Below are 21326 nucleotides of genomic sequence, written 5' to 3'. Positions count from 1 at the left end.
GCTACCACTAAAACAACAACAAAAAATTATTGCTAATAAGCCAACAAAGGAGATAAAATGAAATAATAAAAACATTCAAATAACTCAAATGAAATCAGAAATGGAGAAAAAGAAAACATAAAACTAATAGGCGAAACAGGACACAAATTTCAAGATGATACATTTAAACCTAACCACAGCAATTATCACATTAAATGTGAATGGCCTAAATCACCAAATAAAGGCAGAAATTATCACATCAGATAAAAAAGTAAGAACTACATGCTGCCTACTTTATATGTAAAGACAAACAGGGTCAAAGTTAAAAAATATAAATAGACAAAAGAAAGCTAGAACTATAATATTAAGACAAACCAGATTTCAGAGCAAAGAATCTTATTATGGATAAAGCAGATCATGTCATAACGATACGGGGGATAATTCATCAAGAGAACATAATAATCCCAGTTGTCTATACGACTAATAAAAGAGCTGCAAATGACAAAGTAAAAAGTTCTGCAAGAAGGAGGGGGCTAACTTGTAATTATAGCCTGAGATTTCAATACCCCCTTCTTATTAATTGAAAGTAAGAAGACAATAAATCAGTAAAATACAGCAGACCTGAACACCCACCAAGCCAACCTGGCCTAACTAACATTTATAGAACATTCCAACCCCCAAATAGCAGAATGCATATCCTTTTTAAGTACATATGGAACATCTACCAAGATAGAACATATTCTGGGCCACAGAACAAGTCTCAATGAATTCAAAAGGATTTGAGACATACAAAGTATGTTCTCTGAGCAAAATGGAATTAGAAATCTGTAACAGAAATACAGCGGAAAACTCCCCAAATATTTGGAAACTAAACAAACATATCTATGACTCAAAGAAAAAATCAAAAGGGAAATTAGAAACATTCAAGTAGTAATTGGGGAAAAACTGATAGCTCTAAACACCAGAATGAGAAAAGAAAGGTCTCAACTGAAGGACCTCAGCTCCTACCTAGGAGAAAGCTTAGAATAAAGATAACAGAAATCAAACAGAAAACAGAAAAATTAGGCCGGGCGCGGTGGCTCAAGCCTGTAATCCCAGCACTTTGGGAGGCCGAGGCGGGCGCATCACGAAGCCAGGAGATCGAGACCATCCTGGCTAACACGGTGAAACCCCGTCTCTACTAAAAAATACAAAAAAACTAGCTGGGCGAGGTCGCGGGCGCCTGTAGTCCCAGCTACTCGGGAGGCTGAGGCAGGAGAATGGCGTAAACCCGGAAGGCGGAGCTTGCAGTGAGCTGAGATCCGGCCACTGCACTCCAGCCTGGGCAACAGAGTGAAACTCCGTCTCAAAAAAAAAAAAAAAAAAAAGAAAACAAAAATTGTGAAAACCTAGTTAAGCCTAAAGCTGGTATTTTGAGATGATTCTTCCCATATTCTCCACAAATCAAATAGAAAACAGAAAAACTGTGAAAACCTGGTTAAGCCTAAAGCTGGTATTTTGAGATGATTCTTCCCATATTCTCCACAAAACCTGTTCTGCTACTGAGTTCTCTATCAGTTATTAAAATGATGCCGTCCTTTTTCATATTGCTTAGGCCTAAAGTCTGGTTCATCCTTGACTCTTTCTCTTACTCTACATCTAATCTAATCAGAAAATTTTATTGGCTCCATCTTCAAAATATACACTGAATCATTTCTACCTCCAGATATATCACCCTGGTCCAGACCTCCTTTATTGTTCACTGGAACTACTGCAGTAGCTTCCTAACTGGTGTCTCTTTTTATATGCCTGCCCACTTCACCCTTGGTTTTCTTTGAACAAAAGTAGCCAGAGGATCCTTTTAACACATATGTCATTTATCACTCCTCTGATAAAAAAACAAACCTCCAAAGACTACCCATTTCACTCAGAATGAAAGTCAAAATCCATATAATATCCTATGACAACTGATATATTCTGACCCCTAATATACTCAAGTTCTTTGCTGGCTCCGACCACGCTGGCTTTTCAACGCCATCCTCCAATATGTCGAACATGTCTATGCTGCAAGCCCTGTGCACTGTACGCTCATCTGTTCGCAGGACAGTTTCTCCGCATGTCCACATGGCTAACTTCTTTACTTTCTTCGCATCGTTGCCCCAGTGCTGGCTTCTCACTGAGGTCTTCATGAATATTCTTTTCAAAACTGTAACTTCCCACTTAGCGACACTAGCTCTCTGCCTCCCCCTTTCACACGCTTTTCCACAGAACTTACCATCCTCTATTACCCTCACTTCTAGTATGTGTTGTCAGTCCCTTCAATCCCATTAAACTGTAGGCTACAGGAGGACAGTGATTATCATCTATTTCATTCACAATTATATTCCCCAAACCACTGGGACTATGCCTGGAACATAAGAGATATTTAATAAATAATTAGAAAATGAATAAACTTAGGTTTCCTTATCAGTCTCATTTTTGGCTACCTGAAGATGATCACTTTCTGAAGTTTTTCTTGATTACTGCAGCATTGTAGTACTCCTCATGAGTTTACTGTCATTTTAAAAGCTTGTATATTTCACTGAGTATGTGCTTCTCCAAATCATTTATTTCTTCAGTTAGAAAAGAGACTTACGTTGCCTAATTCTAGTCTCAATCCATGTTAAATTGCTCCTTCTATTGCTGTAGCATTTTATTTTATTTTATTTATTTGAGACAGAGTTTCGCTCTGTCAACCAGGCTGTAATGCAGTAGCACAATCTCGTCTCACTGCAACCTCCGCCTCCAAGTTGAAGCAATTCTCCCTGCCTCAGCCTCCCGAGTAGCTGGGATTACAGGTGCCCGCCACCACGCCCAGATGATTTTTGAATTTTTCGGTAGCGATGGGATTTCACCGTGTTAGCCAGGCTGGTCTTGAACCCCTAACCTCAGGTGATCCGCCTGCTTTGGCCTCACAAAGTGCTGGGATTACAGGTGTGAGCTACCGTGCCCGGCCTGCTGAAGCATTTTAATTAAAATCGTTTTTCACTCCAAAGTATAGCAGTTTATAGATTGCCTATTAAGATTAATTTTAATTAGAATAAAGTACAAAAATGTCTTCTATCTAGTATAGCTAAATAAGACACAAGTAAATAAATAAAATCTGCTTTTAAAATTACATATATAATATGATTTCTGCCACTATAACAGATCCTATTTTAAAATAATAAAATTATATGAGCCTCCTCTGGGCATCCAGACAGTAGTTATGGCTCAACACTAAGTGTACAACCCTAAGAAAGTCTTTGGGACAAAACATTTCTCCCAACAATTTTAGACAGACGTATTATGACCTGTTACGTAAGAGAAAAATGTCAGTTTGCTGTTAAGAAAATGGTATACTATCTGTAAAAGTATGAGGTTTCTTCCTCAATAGTTTCTTCTTGATATAGAATTCAAAGTTAACTTTAGAGTTTTACTAAAACTTGAATTTCCTAGTGTTTTCTCATGATTCGAAACATGAGAAATCCATGCCAAATGGATTAAAGGAGGTACCTAAATTCAAAATATACTTCGATTTGTTCTTGATCAAACTTAGGCTGGTAGAAAATGACAACCATTCATTAAGGCTTTCATGCTAATTCTTAATTATTTCACTGATGCATATTTTTTTAAAGACTTAAAATATACACAAGTTTTACTATTTAATGGTTTGGCTTTTTGTATATTCCTTTGGCTCTACAAGTGTGAACATTATAAGGTATGCTACAAAACTTTTTTAGATTTAAACTTTAAAAAGTCGTAATATTATTTTTTGTAATTTTTTTGTTTTTTTTTTTTTTTTGAGATGGAGTCTCGCTTTGTTGCCCAGGCTAGACTGCAGTAGCGCAATCTTGGCAAACTGCAACCTCTGCCTCCTGGGTTCAAGCGATTCTCCTGCCTCAGCCTCTGGAGCAGCTGGGATTACAGGTGCGTGCCACCATGAATGGCTATTTTTAAATTTTTTTTTGTATTTTTAGTAGAGACAGGGTTTCACCATGTTGATCAGGCTGGTCTCAAACTCCTGACCTCATGATCCACCTGCCTCGGCCTCCTGAAGTGCTGGGATTACAGGTGTGAGCCACAGCACCTAGCCTATTTTTCATAAATTTCAAGGAACAATTTTTTATAGTGTTAATACATTTACTTTGGGCATCGACTCTATTTAGCTGAGACTACACTTTTTCTGCTACAGTGACCAAAGTCCATCCAAATTGCTATGCTTAACACATTCTTTATTACCAAAGTCCCGATAAAAGTAGTAATTCAAAAAAACTAAAACTCAAAAAAAAAAATTCAGCATAATATGGAATAGCTGTATTTTAATTAAATGTACATAAGTCCTTTTTACAAAGCTTCTTGCCTACTATGAACGGAAATGTCTTCCTTCTTCTGCAATCATGCTCCTTCCCTTCACTAGAGATTCTTCACGCTACCCCATGCAGTGTAATACAATCATGTTCTTGTTCAAGTATTAGATTCCTAATTTTAAACATAAGAATTTTAAATACACACTAAATGCATATTGTGGATTAATCAGAGAGCGTAGGTCTTAGAAGACACAGGATATTGAAAAGTTTGTATTTAATAGGCAATACAGCTGTGATGCATAAAACAGTAGCGGGAGGGATGGAAGGAAAAGTAGGTTTAAATTCTTACATTCATCCCAGGAGGCTGATTCATACATCATGTTCCACCTGAAAGCAATCCCTAGGCTGGACTAAAATTAAACATTCCCCTGTCCTCTCCCCAGTTACATTCTTTGATGCTCAAATTATATATGCAATAGCACTTCAGTGAGACTGCTGCTGAAACTATATAAATAGAGAGAGAGAAAAAAAAAAAAACAAACGCTGAGTCCACCAACTTTTCCAGGATTATTTTTAGGAACAGGCATAATAACTAAAAATACATAGGTATTTTAGTATAGGAAGGCACCCAATAAATAGAAATTCTGGCATATCTATATTGTGAATTCTGTTTCAAAAATGTTAATTTACATCACAGTAAACATATTTGAATAAATTTAATAAGTACATAAAACCATTTAAGGATATCATATCCAAATCTCAGCTTATCTTCAAGTTTCAAGGTGATATAAGTCTGTTCCGGAATCCTTACATCATTCACAAAAGTCTACAAGGAAACAAAAAAAGATGTTAGGTTACATATGAGGTATTAATTCTTACATTTTAGATAAGCAAATTCTCAAATCTGAAAGTTAAAAGTACATATCATATGGTGGCTAATACAGCCTGAGTATCATAAGATGTGCCATGCAGCCTGTAGGCTGATAAATGATTTTATACTAAGCCTTTTATCTCTATTACTAACACACAAGGAACCCAGTGCTGCCAAGATGAATTTAGGCACTTAGAATAGTTCCTAAAAATGGTGCCAAGAAAAGCTCCTAATCTAAAGCTGGCAAACCGTAAAGGGTAAAATATTTAACTGTTAATATGCCATCAGGGTTTGCTCGACCCAATTTTAGCTTTTTGAGAAATTCTGACTATGTGTAAGCATTGACATTTCATTACTTTTAGTTTTGGAATTATTATAAAGAAGAAGAAGAAGAAAATTTACTTTAAGAAAATAGAATAAAACTGAATTCAGTTTGCAATTGTCATATGGGTCCTTTGGATCCTTTTAGGAATCTGAGATACATTATAAGGTTTCAGTGATCTTATTTTTCCGATATGTTGAAATCCTGCTATTTTATCACCCTAGTAACTATTTAATCTTTACTCATCAATTATTCCTAACAACGCTAAAAGTGACCCAAATAATAAGACAAAATAACAGAAGCAATAACCAACAAAAAATATCGTAAGCCACATTTATTATTATATTTTCTTTCTTCTCTCTCTCTCTCTCCCTCTCTCTTTCTTTCAGGGTCGCAGTGGTGCGATCATGGTGCACTGCAGCCTTGATTTCCCGGACTCAGGTGATTTTCCTACCTCAGCCTCCTGAGTAGCTGGGACTACAGATGCCTACCACCATGCCCAGCTAATTTTTGTGTATTTTTTTTGTAGAGACAAGGTCTCCCTATGTTGTCCAGGCTGATCTCAAACTCCTGGGCTCAAATGATATGCCCATTTTGGCCTCCCAAAATGCTGGGATTATAGGTGTGAGCCACCATGCCTGGCCAAATTATATTTTCTAGTGGGCACATAAAAAAGGAAACAAGATAGAGGTGAGATTAGTTTTAATAATACATTATACATTTCACCTAATATATCCAAAACAGTACCATTTCAGCAAATTATTTATATAAAAACTAACAAGATATTCCACATTCTTTTTTTCCTTTTTTTGGTACTACGTCTTTAAAATTTAGACTACTCCACATTTCAAGGGCTCAACAGGCACACATGGTTAGTGGCTATTGTAGTGAAAAGCACAGACCTAGAAGTATGATGCAATAGTGAAATAAATCACTATTTCATCATTCTTTAGTTATCTTACTGCAGTGGCCAAAATATTCATCATCTTTCCAAGAAGATATAAAAGACATCTGGAGATACAATCTTAATACATTTTGGGGTTTCTTTTTTCACCTATTAAAGAGCACAGTTGAAAATTCAGAATTTCTGATTTAACATTCATAAAGGCAAAGAGAAGAAAACAGACAGGAAGATATTTCATACTTATAAGATAAACACAAGAGAGTGGGATTCTAGACTACGATAATGATGATAAAGCTGACAGCATAAGCAAAATTAGTAGACTCTGTGTCTTCAGATGAAGACAGTCATAGACACATTTTCTCTAATGCAAGAATCAATGAGAAAGAACGTTTCCACGGAAAAAAAAAGAAATTTTCATCCAGTTAGTCATTCAGTAAGAATCATGCAGTAGTTTTCAAAGAGAATATGAATGATTTTGGGTTCTGTGGGGATTTTGGGGGTTTTGTTTTTGGGGTTCTTTCTGAGACAGGGTCTCGCTCTGTCACCCAAGACGGAGTGCAGTGGCATGGACCACATCTCATTCTGAAGCCTCGACCTCCCAGGCTCAGGTGATTCTCCCACCTCAGCCTCCTCGGTAGCTGGGACTAGAGGCTCGTGCCACCACACCCTGCTAATATTTAAATTTTTTGTAGATGGGGTCTCACTATGTCGTCCAGGCTAGTCTTGAATTCCCGGGCTCAAGCAATCCTCCCACAGTGGCCTCCCAAAGTGCTGGGATTACAGGCATAAGCCATTGTGGCCAGCCTCATTTTAAAAGAAGTATCATATTTTACAAGCAATATTGACAGCCTTCTTTCTTTTTTTTACATCTGTGTTCCAATACTTTTTTTTTTTTTTTTTTTGAGGCGGAGTCTCGCTCTGCCACCCAGGCTGGAGTGCAGTGGCCGGATCTCAGCTCACTGCAAGCTCCGCCTCCCGGGTTCACGCCATTCTCCTGCCTCAGCCTCCCAAGTAGCTGGGACTACAGGCGCCCACCACCTCGCCCGGCTAGTTTTTTGTATTTTTTAGTAGAGACGGGGTTTCACTGTGTTCGCCAGGATGGTCTCGATCTCCTGACCTTGTGATCCGCCCGTCTCGGCCTCCCAAAGTGCTGGGATTACAGGCTTGAGCCACCGCGCCCGGCCCAATACTTATTTGACATAGTAAGTGGACATATTCTCAACACAAGTATCTATACAAAGGTGACTAGAAGGAGAGATGACATAGACATAAAATTATTGGGTTGAGCTTCTAATTATTGTTTATAAATCTAAAAATAACAAATGTTTTGCAGTTATGGAGGAAAAAAGATGGCTATCCTATTAACAAAATTATAAGCTGTTAAGGTTTTTTTTTTTTTGAGATGGAGAGTCACTCTTGTCGCCCAGGCTGGAGCGCAATGAGGATCTCAGTTCACTACCACCTCTGCCTCCCAGGTTTCAGTGATTCTCCTGCCTCAGCCTCCCAAGTAGCTGGGATTACAGGTGCCGGCCACCACACCTGGCTAATTTTTGTATTTTTAGTAGAGATGGGGTTTCACCAGGTTGGCCAGACTGGTCTCAAACTCCTGACTTCAGGTGATTCACCTACCTTGGCCTCCCAAAGTGCTGGGACTACAGGCATGAGCCACTGCGCCCAGCCAAAGTTTTTAAAACACTGTGTTTTGACCATGCAAGAACAAGAAGAACCAGAAATAATACACGAGAACCAACTAAAGGCACACAGTACTTGAGATCTGGAATCAGCATTTATAAGACGGATATATGTTCCAGGTGAATACATGTCAACTGATGAGCAGTTAGCCACATTCAAACAACACTGCCCATTTTGAGTAGTATATACCTTTAAACACCAGGGAAACATGGAAGAAAATTTGAGTTTGTCATGTCTAATTTTTTATGAAAATTTCAAGTTGTTTTAATTACCCTTTTATTCTTACTTTTGTAAATTATTTGTACAATATGTTTTTAATCTTTTGTAAATTATACAATATGTTTTTATTCTTTTGTAAACTATTTGTACAATATGTTTTTATTCTTTTGTAAATTATTTGTACATATGTTTTTAAAAAAGGGTCCACTGGATACAGATGCTAAATGGTGATGACCATCTTTACTGGCTTACTTAGAGTTAAGGCCCTAGAATTTGCTCTAGATTTACAGAACACAGAACAAAGGTTATGCTTAACTGCCTGTGCAGACATCAAATAAACACCCAACAAGTTTTTCTTTGATAAACTGAAATTTTAAAAATTACTTTATTCTTTCCTTTTTAATTCCATTTTTATCATCTTCTATATTACTAGATTTGAGATGGCCACAATAGCTTATTTGAGAAAACTGCCCTTCCATGGTGAGGAAGTTACAGTAAAATACATAAATGGATTAGGTTATTAAACCCTCAAATTCCTATGCATAAATAGCTCTTTGTAACATGCCATAAAATAACAGTTTTAAGTCTACAAAAGAAATTAGAAAAAGTTGCAATCTTAGTTTCAAGCATATATATGGAGATAGTGGAATATCATGAAGACTCTAGATTATATCTTAGAATGAGTTATGAGTTGTCCTAAATCACAAGCTTCCAACATGTTTTACAGAAAGGTTGAAATTGGAATACAAAGAAAATTCAAAGGCTTCTGAGACATAAACTCTAACTTCAGGTTCCTTTCCAAAATGAAGATTTCAGAGTGTTTTCAAACTTATGTCTTGAGTTTACCAAAGTATTAAGAGGATACAGTCATGCATTGTTTAACAACGGGGAAACATTCTGAGAAACGCATCACTAAGTGATTTACTTCACTGTACGAACATTACAGAGTTTACGGTACTTCCACAAACCTAGATAATATAGCCTACTACACACTCAGGCTGTGTTGTATATCCCATTGCGCCTAGGGTAAAAACCTATACAATACAGCATGTTACTATACTGAATATTGTATGCAATTGTAACACAGACAGGAATTTTTCTGCTCCATTATAATCTTATGGGACCACTGCCGTGTATGTGGTCTGCCATTATGGGATGCATGATTGTAATTACAAAACAGGAGAAATGAGGAAAATGATGAAAAAGGATGAAAGAAAATGTTAATTTACTAACGTCTGCTAGGCAAAAGATAAACAACTAGATACAGTATTGAAGAGGAGTGTTACAGTTCTGAAATTCTGAGCCAATTTTATTTGAAACTGTCTCTAAGAACCTAAAATACCACATTTATTCAAAAGGCCTACGATGACCTAGAAGATCCATTTAAGTTTAAGACTGCATAACTCTCTTAAATATTAAACACCTGTTGCGTGTTGAACATGTGTACTCGGCACTTTCAGAGATGAAGAAACATATAATTTGAACATGCTGCCATTTATGACAGAACTATTCCCTAAAGTCTAAAAAGGCTTAGGAAATATGAGCCAGACACAAAGTTTCAGTTCACAAAAATGCAAGTGAAAACATCTGTGAGGAAACAGTCTCCTGAAGGCCTAAAATTACCATTGGAAAAGAGAAAATGTCAAAGAGCAAGAGGAAAAATCATTTACAGCCAATTTTAATAGCTGAGATACAGAAAAAAAATGAGGTTTGTTTCTTTGTCAGTGCCATTTGAACACACCTTTACCTGGTGGTGAGGAAAATGAGACAAAGAGAAAGAAGTATTCATTAAGAGCTTGGAGTCCGGAAGTGGCAAGGTTGGGATTCAAACTCAGCTCTCTGAACTACAAATCCTATGAGCATTCCACATCAAGAAAGATTAGGTGCCCAAGCTAAACCAGCTCCCCAAATTCCTCCATTCAAACCACTAACCCCATAGAAGCAAACTAAACTTAAATAAATACCTATTTAATTTACATATAACTAAATGACATAATTGATAGTATAAAATCATATAGCCAGCATACATTACATTGATGATCTGGGAAAGTGAACAGAGTACAACCACCTCAATCTCTCTGCCAGCTACAAAAGCCTCCTTTCCTTCCCTAACCTTTCCTTTCAACCTTTAGTGAAGACCATTCTCTACTTTATACCACACAGGTCTGATGCTGGCAGGAACTCTAGTGTGCAAAGGGGACACAGTGTGGCTGGAGCACAGACTGCTGATGGGGGCAGTACAGCAACAAATGGCGGGCTTGGAATGGCACAAGAAGGGTGTGGCAGAGGCCATGGTGGCTACCAGAGAATTGAAGGTAAACAGGGGTTCCCAAAGAAAGAGAACTTTCAATGGGCTTGCAGGAAAATGGCCCCATTAAAATATCAGCAACGGAACCGACTGTAGCTTTCTCAGGCAGAACCACCTCATTTCTGGCGGCAATTCCATAAATGGTAGATCTAGGTCCCTTGGGAGTGTATTCTGGGATAGGGTGAAAGGGGACAGCAGTGGAAATGATCATTTTTACGTTGAATTTAGTTGGTAAGTGATTTTTCTAAACAGTAACAGTGAATTCTTTGAAAAGTGTATAGGCTACAGGGCGCTAAGCTTGTCTTTGCTGCTTTTCTTACCATAAAAAAAAAACTTACATTTACTGAATGCTTACTACGTACTGTTGTGTTTAAAATTATTAGCTTATTTATATCTTCACAACATACACAAAACACACAACCTGTGAGTACCATTTTATTATTTCTATTTTTTAAAAAATTGAGGAATAGGGAACTTAGGTAACTTGTCCAAGGTGACGTCAAAGCTGGGTCCATAACCACTACACGGTGTCCCCTACCTCCAAAATTACTACTTTTAACCTGATACTTAAAAGTTCTAGAATAATATGGATAAGAACAGTAAACAGTCTGTGAATAATAGTCTACAAGTTCTCTTATGACTAAAATGCATGACAGTTGGTACTTCCTAGACTTTTGACATTTTTTGGCTGCTAAAGACCTTTATGGCATGTTTCTTAGGCTGTCATTTGGGTAACAGTATATTTATAATTTATGTAATTTTAAAGTTCTACACTAAGCACACACTCAAATGTACTGTTACATTTAATCCTCATAACAACACTACAGAACAGGAATTATTTCATCATTTAATAGCTGAAGCAAGATTCTGCACTGCATCTTTGCTTTCATAAACCTCAGCTCATAACACGTTTACACACTTTGGAAGGCAGTATATATGAGGAAACTGAATTTCAGAGAGATTAAGTGATTTGTCCCAGATTACACTGCTGATAAATAACATATCTGAGTTTCAAATCCTGGTACTGATTTCTAACTCAAAATGCAGATGTTGCTCTCCATGAGTTAGTATCTTTCACAGTATTATTGAGTATAATCAAATTATAAGAAAGATATCATTCATATTTCACCTGATTATTTTTGGAACCAACGCCAAGTAATCTCCATATTTGATCACAGTCTTTTAAAAGACTAAAATGCTGATGTAATTCCCACTTACCATTTTCCAAAATAATAATGTAAAGACATACAGACTAGCACTGTTCATCTGTTGTCAAGATGAAACTTTCTAGACTTAAAGACAATATAACATTGTCAAAATAATCCACATATAGAAGTTAAAATTTTTCACTATAAATTCTTCAAGTAGAAAATTAATTCAATTCCACTCAAGGAAGATTTACTGGGTTCATGCACTGTGCAGAACTCTCTGCTAGGCACTGTGTTCACAGAAGCAGAAGGCACATGAACTTATTCAGGAGCTCATAATTCAGCACAGCTACAGAGGTATAAAAGTAGATTTAGTACCAGGCTAATCAAGCACACAAAGGCTTATGGGTGTGGAGAAGGAAGAGAGAAATTCTAGCAAAGAGGAGAGGAGTTGAGAATCAAAATTGCTAACATTCATGCCTACTGTTACAACAGTTTCTACCTACTTTGCCCATGTCTGTTAATTTTAACCCTTTCAACATGTCAACATCAGCAGGTTAAAATTCCTAAGTAAACAGGCTAAGTAAACAGGCCTCTGTTTCATCTCTTCAAAAAGAAGTAGAACTTGAGCTTTACTTTAAAAAATGTGTACAACTTTTATGAATGGCAAGGGAGATGGGAGAAATAGTAGACTGAAGAAAATCTAACAAGTTATTTGAAGAAAGACATAGTATAGCAGGAAGACTGCTGTTCTGGAAGAAGAGCAAGAGAAAATGTATGATGGAGCATTGATCTGAAAAGGTGAGTAATGCCAAATGTGAGGGATTTCAAGGCAAACATGAAGAACGTACACTTAATTCTATGTGCTTTGAGAAAAAAAAAGGCTTGAATAAAACCGAGAACAAAAAAAAAGTCTTGAATAAAACCAACAGAAAAACATGCCTACAAAAAATGTGTATTTATCTCAAAGAATAAATATAAAAGTCCTTCAGTAGCAGGTCAACTCAGAATTGGTAAAAAAAAAAATGTATTACCATATTTGCCAAATTTCTGCATGTTCTTGTATATAATGTTTGATGCACATGTGAAAAGCATGAGTAGCCTGAAGCAGTTGGGATATACTTATTTCTGTTAAATTCACTTCAAGAATTTCAATAGCACAGACATGAACAACACAGTATTTGCTTGTGTTTGCAGAACCATAAGAAAATGAAGAAACTGAAATAAGAGAAATAATTCAACACTTTAGCATTCTTTTTAGTTTGTGGCTACTTATATTATGCCAAATTTAGAAAGACCAAATGAAGAAATAAGAAAAAATTCACTTCAGTAACACAAAAATATATTCAACGTATGAATTCCAAGAATAATGAACACTGGTGTTCAGATAATGTACTATATTTGTGAAGGCAAATAGTTATGTTGTTTCACCTTTTTTACTCTAGCAGAGAAAGCTGTCTACTCTCCGGCACCTTTCTATCTTTCTTTTCTTTTTTTTTTTGGAGACGCAGTCTCACTCTGTCACCCAGGCTGGAGTGCAGTGGTGCCATCTTGGCTCACTGCAACCTCTGCCTCCTGCCTCCTGGGTTCAAGTGATTCCCCTGTCTTAGCCTCCTGAGAAGCTGGAACTACAGGCATGCACTACTACGCCCAGCTAACCTTTGTAGTTTTAGTAGAAACGATTTCACCATGTTGGCCAGGATGGTCTCGAACTCCTGACCTCAGGTGATCTCCCCACCTTGGCCTCCCAAAGTGCTGGGATTATAGGTGTGAGCCGCCGCGCCTGGCTCCATCTTTATTTTCTAAAGTTAACCATTACTTCTCTGTCGTTGAGAGTACTTTTCTGCATTCTTACTGCCATGACTTTTTACCGTTTTCCCTCATATAAATTACAGCCATATAGTGAAGTCCAGCTTAGGTTCCAGCTTCTTAAAGAAGTCTTCTTTAGCCAGCACAGACAGTGACAACCACCTTCTGCACTCATCTGCTTATACAGTTTCTTTGGAATATGGGCTAGTTTCATATTCTACTGGATGGTCCCCAAAATGCTATGTACCTGATAAGCATTCAAAAATAAAATACAAATTAAAGAAAAAGAAAATGTCGCTAGGAAATGTAATCTGATTTTTCTTCTTACAATATTAAACAAATGTTCAAAGAGGACAAAAAATAAACCCTTAACTTACCCCATTTAGACTGCCCAAATCTTTCACTAGATGTTCGTCCGTAGAGGCATCATAGTTGATGACAGCGTGTTGCTTATCCACACTACGAGACTGAAAGAAATTTTTTAAGTTAATAAATACAAGAAAATACTAGAATAAATACCAATCACATTTTGGCGAGATACTAGCATTAACAGAACAGTAAATATACAGAAATATCCAAGTTAATGTGGATTAAATGATATCAAAATAGTGCCACTATACAACAAACATTTTAGCATCACTCCCCAAAGAGGAAAGCATTGAATTTGAAAGATATTCTTTTCTACTAAACTCACATGTTCTACTATTGAGAATTTACATCAGCTGACTTTGTTGAATGTATTAATTTTTTTTAATTTAAAACTGTTACAGAGAAATCACGTGAATTATAATTTTACCATGTTTTATATATCTTACTGTAAAAAAATTTACCTTGTAGGATTTTCTTCTTTCAAAACTAAAAATGTGCATAAACTATATGAAGAGTCCAAAGACTTAGAGGAAAAGAGACACAATATGATATGTTTCAGAGCAGAATTATCTTCACTTAAAATATGGGTTCTAAAGCTGGAATTCACGGGATAGCTCTAAGAGGGAAAGGGACTGGAAGTCAAAAAAAGGTATTTTAATGGCAAACTGTGGTTTCTGAAAATTGCTTTTAAGTTTCTTTTAAAGTTTTCTCTGTCTTTCTCCAGAGCTTAGTAAGTTGTCTGCAGATGGAAGCACCCGAAAGAAGAACTATAAGCCTGTGGAAGCGGGTATTGAAAGGAAATATCATTACAGTCACAGAAGAAACAGTCTGTGAGCCTGTGAGCCAATGAATCGGAACTTGATCACCGTGTATTACGGGGTTACTGTGTGAACCTTGGTATACTAAAAGCAAAGGGAGTATCAAAAATGGGGAAGAGGCATGACTTCCAGTTTCTGCTTCAACATGCAAAGAATTTGAAGTCATCACTCCCATCTTCATAAGAAGAAAAATGTTGAACAAACTGAAAACCAAAAACTCATCTTACTTTTATCAGAGACTCGAGGTCACAAGGCAAACTACCACCATGAAAAGTAGAGAGACAAGCAAATACAGAGAGAATCACAGCTTGCCAGGAGCAGAAGCCACCGTGAGAAACGGCAACCGGTAGGCCAACTTAAAGGTGAAGTGATTAATTGCTGGAGACTTGAGGGTGGACCAACTTGAGATTTTAAAAAACTCCTGCATTAAATCTAAAAATTACTTAAAATTCATTTTTGTCTTCATTGTTTAAAAATTTTTTTTTCTTCTGGTTAAGCTAATGAAATACTAAATTCAGTTCTTAAGCTGGTAAGAAGCAACATAGCACCACCCAGCAAAATAATTTCACCACACTGTCGATTTATCAAGTTGATCTAGTCTAAGGATAAAATCTCCAAATGTTGTAAGAGAAGTGAGATTTCAAGTACATGTAGGCTCTCAATAAATACTTAATGGATCCTCATAAATAATCTGTCTCTGAGGAAAAGAGTACACAGAAAAAGGGCAGAAATCCTTTGGACAACGGACTGAAATTCAAAGAAAAAAAATCAAATTAGAGTTGAGAAAAGGTAAATTCCAAAGTAAAGTGAAACGTTACTATTAGATACAGGAATAAAGGAGTCGAACAGCTGATCATGGAGCCAGAAAATGGTGGCTTTCAAAGGAGTGTGATAAACACAGATCAGGGAGATTGAGAAAAAATGATATGCAGAGGAAGTAATTTAGGACAGGCTGCTTCGCTATGTCTACAACTTGTTTGAAATCTGGAATATCCTTAATCTACAGTGTACCCTGCCCTCCAACTGCTTATGGTGAATGCTGACAGTCCATAAACACCTACAGCAAAAGATAGAGCACACTTAAGAGAACAACAGAGTCCACCGAGTCGAGTGAGACGCCATTACAACTCCGGGGATGAGGGAGAGAGGAGCGGGCCTGGTATGTGGGGTCCCAAGAGCATATCGTTTGCTTGTTTAATAAAGACAATAACAACTTTTCAAGAAGAGTAGTCAGGAACTCAAGGCAAAGAAGACCAGTTTAGTATTCACAGAATAAGACAATCCCATTTGTGTAACTATTTTTTAAAATAAGCAGCCAATGAAAAAAAAATCCTATGTTTCTACTTATTATGAAATGTATGTAAAGTATCAATGTGTTTCAGCACCCACCACAGGAATTAAGCAGAAGACCAAGATTACAGAACATAATATGTAGTGACTGGGTCAAGGAAAACTGAGGGAACAGGAAGAACATGTAATGGATATCTAACCACTTAAGCATTAATCTGTTTTCATTTCTACATAATCAAATTCACATTTCCTCTAAATTAAGCTGAACCAGAAGGTGCATGACAACTTGAGTTCACAACCCATTTGGATATTTCAATGAAAATTTAATAAAAATCCCTCAGAAATATATAATTTACATCCTAACAAAGACTGCTAACTTAATCACGTTTCTGATACTAATGGGAAAACCTTAGCTGATCTGAGTGTAAAACTGCCAAGACAGACAATTTTGACCAGGCCTTTTTTCCTGTTAAACTTCTGGCAAGAATGAAAGACTCTAGTCCCTGTCCTTTCATAGCAGGGGTGTCCAATCTTTTGGGTTCCCTGGGCCACATTGGAAGAAGAAGAATTGTCTTGGGCCACACATAAAATACACTAACAAGAGCTGATGAACTTAAAAAAAAAAAAATTACAAAAAAACCTCATAATATTTTAAGCAACTTTATGAATGTGTGTTGGGCTACATTCAAAGCCATCCTGGGCCCCAGGTAGGATGAGCTTGTTTTATAGTGTTTTCCCTGAAGAGTCTATGCCTCCTCATCTGATTCTAACTCCTAGAGACCCTCTTCCTGAGGCTGTGTACTCTTGAGGATCTATTTTACTTGGAGTAACTTACGGTAACTTTTATACTATCTGTATGTATCACATAACATCACATTGTATACCTTAAATATACACAATAAAATTTGCTTTTAAAAATAGTCAACAATTTTTACTTATGCTTGAACTCCTGGCAGGCATCATAATGGAACATCTCTAAAAGTGCTGAAACTAACTTCCTTTATCACTGAAGTATCAGTGATCAAAATTCAGTTTTACTCCATGCTGTGCTGATTTTTGCAATGTCTTATTTTAAAAGTGTATAATGGGAAACTTTCTACTTACTAATAAACTTCCTTATTCTGAGAACTTATTTTTCAAAATAGAATCCTCAAGACTTAGAACTTTTTTTTTTGGTGATTCAAGGGGACAAAAAATTAATTAGAATGATAGCTGGAGCTAAAAGGAGAGAAAGTTCAAATCTAAACAGCACTGTTTTCTAAAGGAGTAGAAAAAGATTATATACTAACCTCAAGTTTTGAATAAACACATACAGAGAAGGCTGACAAAATTACCTGCAACATGAGCTCACAGTCATCTCTTCCAACAAAAATCATTTCTCGTGGCAGCCTGTGGCGAGTGCCTCCACTGCTCACCAAAAACCAGGATGTTAAGCTCATTTTCTGCTTAGCTTCTAAGTCTTTGGCAAAGCTACGTCATCCTGAAGAGAAACATGAAGAAAAATATACATTCAGATATTTTCAGCTTTAGTGGGCTATTCACCAAACACTGGAAGGCCTAAGAATAGAACTGCATTCATTCACATTTATACTTGACTAAATGAACTGTCCACAGGTCCCAGGAAATATATACATATATACTGAATTCTCATCAGTGAAGTAAGCCCACAGAATTGACTAAGAGTACAATTAAAAAGGAAGAGATTAAGGTAATAAGTAGGTGCTCAACTAGCAAACTTTTATAGTTTTCATACTTCTGAAAGCCTTTTAGCATAGTTTATAAAGGTCTATAATCCTCAAGTAAATGCTCATGTTAGCATCATGTTAGCATTAGAAAAATAGCAATACTGTACCAATAAATGTCTTAGGTACAAATGGTTTGAGAAAGACACAATGAATTCAGTGAGTATATATGATACCTGATTAAGAACTACATTGACCAAATAAACTGCTCCTTTGTCTACCAAGTGTAAACCACAGAATGCAATTTCAATTTCTTTTTCCTCACGTGTACTTTATTTTCTTAATACATTTTCCTAGGGCAGCAATTCTGAAACATTCTGTTCTTGGGACCCTTTTAAACTCTTTAAAAAATGAACTCTAAAGAGCATTTGTTTACATGGGCAATACACACATATACATATATATATATTTTACATATTAGAAATGAAACTGGTATTTATTAATTCATTAAAAATAACAATAATCCAATTTCATTTAAAAATTACTAACATTTCTAGGACAAAGTAGCCATATTTTCCAAAACAAAAATAAGTAAGAAAGGTAGCACTATTTTACATTTTTCAAATCTCTTTGATGTCTACCTTAAAAAACAAAACCTGATATCAGCTTTGAATTTAATTCATTGCCATATACTGCTTAATTGAATGATATATAAAGAAAACCTGGCTTCATACAAACAGATGGAAAAGGGAGAGGTATTTTAACACGTTTTTTCAAATAATTGTAATTATTTTGTATTTTCTTTGATACTACATAAAAATTATACAAGCAGTAGTTTCTTGAAGGTTACTTGCAATATGGAATCTGAAACCATATTAATGAACTTTTCACACAATTTTATATGAAAATCCATCGCATGGCTGGGCGCGGTGGCTCATGCCTGTAATCCCAGCACTTTGGGAGGCCGAAGTGGGCAGATCACCTGAGGTCAGGAGCTCAAGACCAGCCTGACCAACGTGGAGAAATCCCGTCTCTACTAAAAATACGAAATTAGCTGGGCGTAGTGGCGTGCGCCTATAATCCCAGCTATTTGGGAGGCTGAGGCAGGGGAATCACTTGAACCCGGGAGGCAGAGGTTGCAGTGCGCTGCAATGGTGCCCCACTGCACTTCAGTCTGGGTGACAGGGCAAGACTCTGTCTCAAAAAAAAAAAAAAAAAAAAAAGAAAAGATAGACAAATAGATCAATGGACCAAACACATGGATAAAATTGAAACCTGGTTAGTAGTTTCTTCAGTAGCCAAGGCACATGATTCAACTCAGGTTCCTCTAAATGGTGGGAAAGGAGCCTTTGGGTTTCCAACTTGTACAGAATATGACCAAGGTCTTAACCAGAGGTGATAGCAGGTACATTTCTTTCCAGAATTTCTGGATTACTCAAATAGACATGGGTTTTAGAGTATACTTTCTGAGTTAAATTACCAGTCTCTCATGCTTTCTAAATGACTGCAAAAATATATACATTATGTTTCTGCATTTCAGGTATCCCGCCTGTAAGAAAAAAAAAAAAAGCCAAGAAGATATCATCTAAAGATGCAATTGACAGAAATGATCAGAAGTGACTATTTTGGAACTCTGGCGTATAGTAAAAGAGGGTGATAGGCCGGGCGCGGTGGCTCAAGCCTGTAATCCCAGCACTTTGGGAGGCCGAGACGGGCGGATCACGAGGTCAGGAGATCGAGACCATCCTGGCTAACACGGTGAAACCCCGTCTCTACTAAAAAATACAAAAAACTAACCGGGCGAGGTGGCGGGCGCCTGTAGTCCCAGCTACTCAGGAGGCTGAGGCAGGAGAATGGCGTAAGCCCAGCAGGCGGAGCTTGCAGTGAGCTGAGATCACGCCACTGCACTCCAGCCCGGGCGACAGAGCGAGACTCCGTCTCAAAAAAAAAAAAAAGAGGGTGATAAATGTCATGGAATTTCCATCTTTCATGGTAGCAGCTATCACTCATTCCACAGCCACAACCCCAACAGCTCCATGAAGCAGCCTGGAACAGCCTCCTGCATTCTTAGTGTGGCTTCCTGGAGCCAAGGTACACAAAAAGGACCTAGTCTTCCAAATACTGGATTGCATGATCTCACTGCTGCTTTTGATTACTGAGGAACCAACACAAAAGCTGGCCACCAGTACTTCAATACCCACGGGCCTAAGAAACTTCCAAGGAATTTATTATATAAAGAAATTGTATGTGTGTTTTGTTTTTCTTTCTCCTTTTTGAGGCCAGATATTTAAAGCAATATTTATTAGGTCAATAGCTGACCACAGAGGAAACACAAGAAACTTCAGTGACCACATATAACAAAAACTACACACCTTGCAAAAACTGTTTACAAAAGTCACAAACAGATAATCACTTCAACCCTGAACAAGTAAGATTCAGCAATCCCTAGAGAGTGCAAGAATTACATTTCCAGATGTATCACAACATAATGTCTAAAAGGTCTAGTTCTCACCAGGCATGGTAGCCCATGTATGTAATCTCACCACTTTGGGAGGTGGAGGCGGGAGGATTTCTTGAGCCCAGGAATTCAAGACCAGCTTGGGTAACATAGTAAGACCTCACATCTATGAAAAATTAAAAAAAAAAATAGCTGGGCATGGTGGCATCCAAGAGGTTGAGGCTGCAGTGAGCCATGATCAAGCTCTGCATTCCAGTCTGGGCAAAAGAGTGAAACACTGTCTCAGAACAAATGAATAAATAAAAATAAGATAAAAAGTACAGTTCTCAAAAAATAAAAAATAACATAATGAAAATAAAGAAACAACAAAAAAGATTTGATAGAATCCTGTTAACACCCATTGTAGTTATAAGTCGAAGGTGTTACATCAACTATCTACTGTCTTTAATATGCTGAATGAGCTAAAGAAAACCATCAACAAAAAAATTAGCAAAACAGTGTATGAGAAAAACGAGAATATCAGTAGGAAGACAGAAATTATGAAAAGGAACCAAACAAATTCTGGAGCTGAAAAGCAGAATAACTGAAGAAAAACTCACTAGAGGGGCTCAAAAGCAGATATGAGCAGAGTTAGAAAGGTTCAGTGAACCTGAAGATAAGAATACTGAGGTTGTCTTATCTTCAATATGAGAAGCAGAAAAACAAATGAAGTAAAATGAACAGAGCTTGAGGCACCAGCAGGATATCATTGAATATACTAACATATACATTATAGGTGTCCCAGAAGGAAATATGACAGAAAAGTATTTGAAGTCTTAATGGAAAAATACTTCCAAAATAAATCAATACACACATCCTAGAAGCTCAATAAACTACCAGCAGATAAACTCAAAGAGCTCTACACAAAAAACATTACAATCAAATTGTCAGAACCTAAAGAAATAGAAAGAATTTTGAAAACAGTGACAGAAGTGATTCTTCATGTAAGATGGAGCCTCAGCAAGATAAATAGCAGATTTCTTCTCAGAAACTATGGAGATTAGAAAGCAGTAGGATCAACAGTGGGAAAGGAGAAGAAAAAAAAAGACTGTCAACCAAGAATTTTATACCCAGCAATACTATCTTTCAAGTATATATATATATATATATA

General features: G+C 36.9%; 1 protein-coding gene across 10 annotated transcripts in view; it reads right to left on the bottom strand.

Annotated features, from left to right (window-relative positions):
• CEP170 (centrosomal protein 170) overlaps positions 1 to 21326 on the bottom strand; it is a 136974-nt gene that overhangs the window by 89437 nt on the left and 26211 nt on the right. For all 10 annotated transcript variants that reach the window (XM_033199691.1, XM_033199693.1, XM_033199690.1 and 7 more), the window contains exons 2-4: positions 17371 to 17516; positions 13937 to 14026; positions 5034 to 5112 (exon numbers count right to left, since the gene is read on the bottom strand). In XM_033199691.1, coding sequence (XP_033055582.1) covers positions 5034 to 5112; positions 13937 to 14026; positions 17371 to 17475 — 274 coding nt within the window. In that variant the 5' untranslated portion in view covers positions 17476 to 17516. The remainder of the gene's footprint in view (positions 1 to 5033; positions 5113 to 13936; positions 14027 to 17370; positions 17517 to 21326) is intronic.

Source organism: Trachypithecus francoisi, unplaced genomic scaffold (assembly GCF_009764315.1).
Source record: "Trachypithecus francoisi isolate TF-2019V2 unplaced genomic scaffold, Tfra_2.0 Lachesis_group5, whole genome shotgun sequence".
Classification (NCBI taxonomy): domain Eukaryota; kingdom Metazoa; phylum Chordata; class Mammalia; order Primates; family Cercopithecidae; genus Trachypithecus; species Trachypithecus francoisi.
This window is presented reverse-complemented; position numbering and strand designations above follow the sequence as displayed.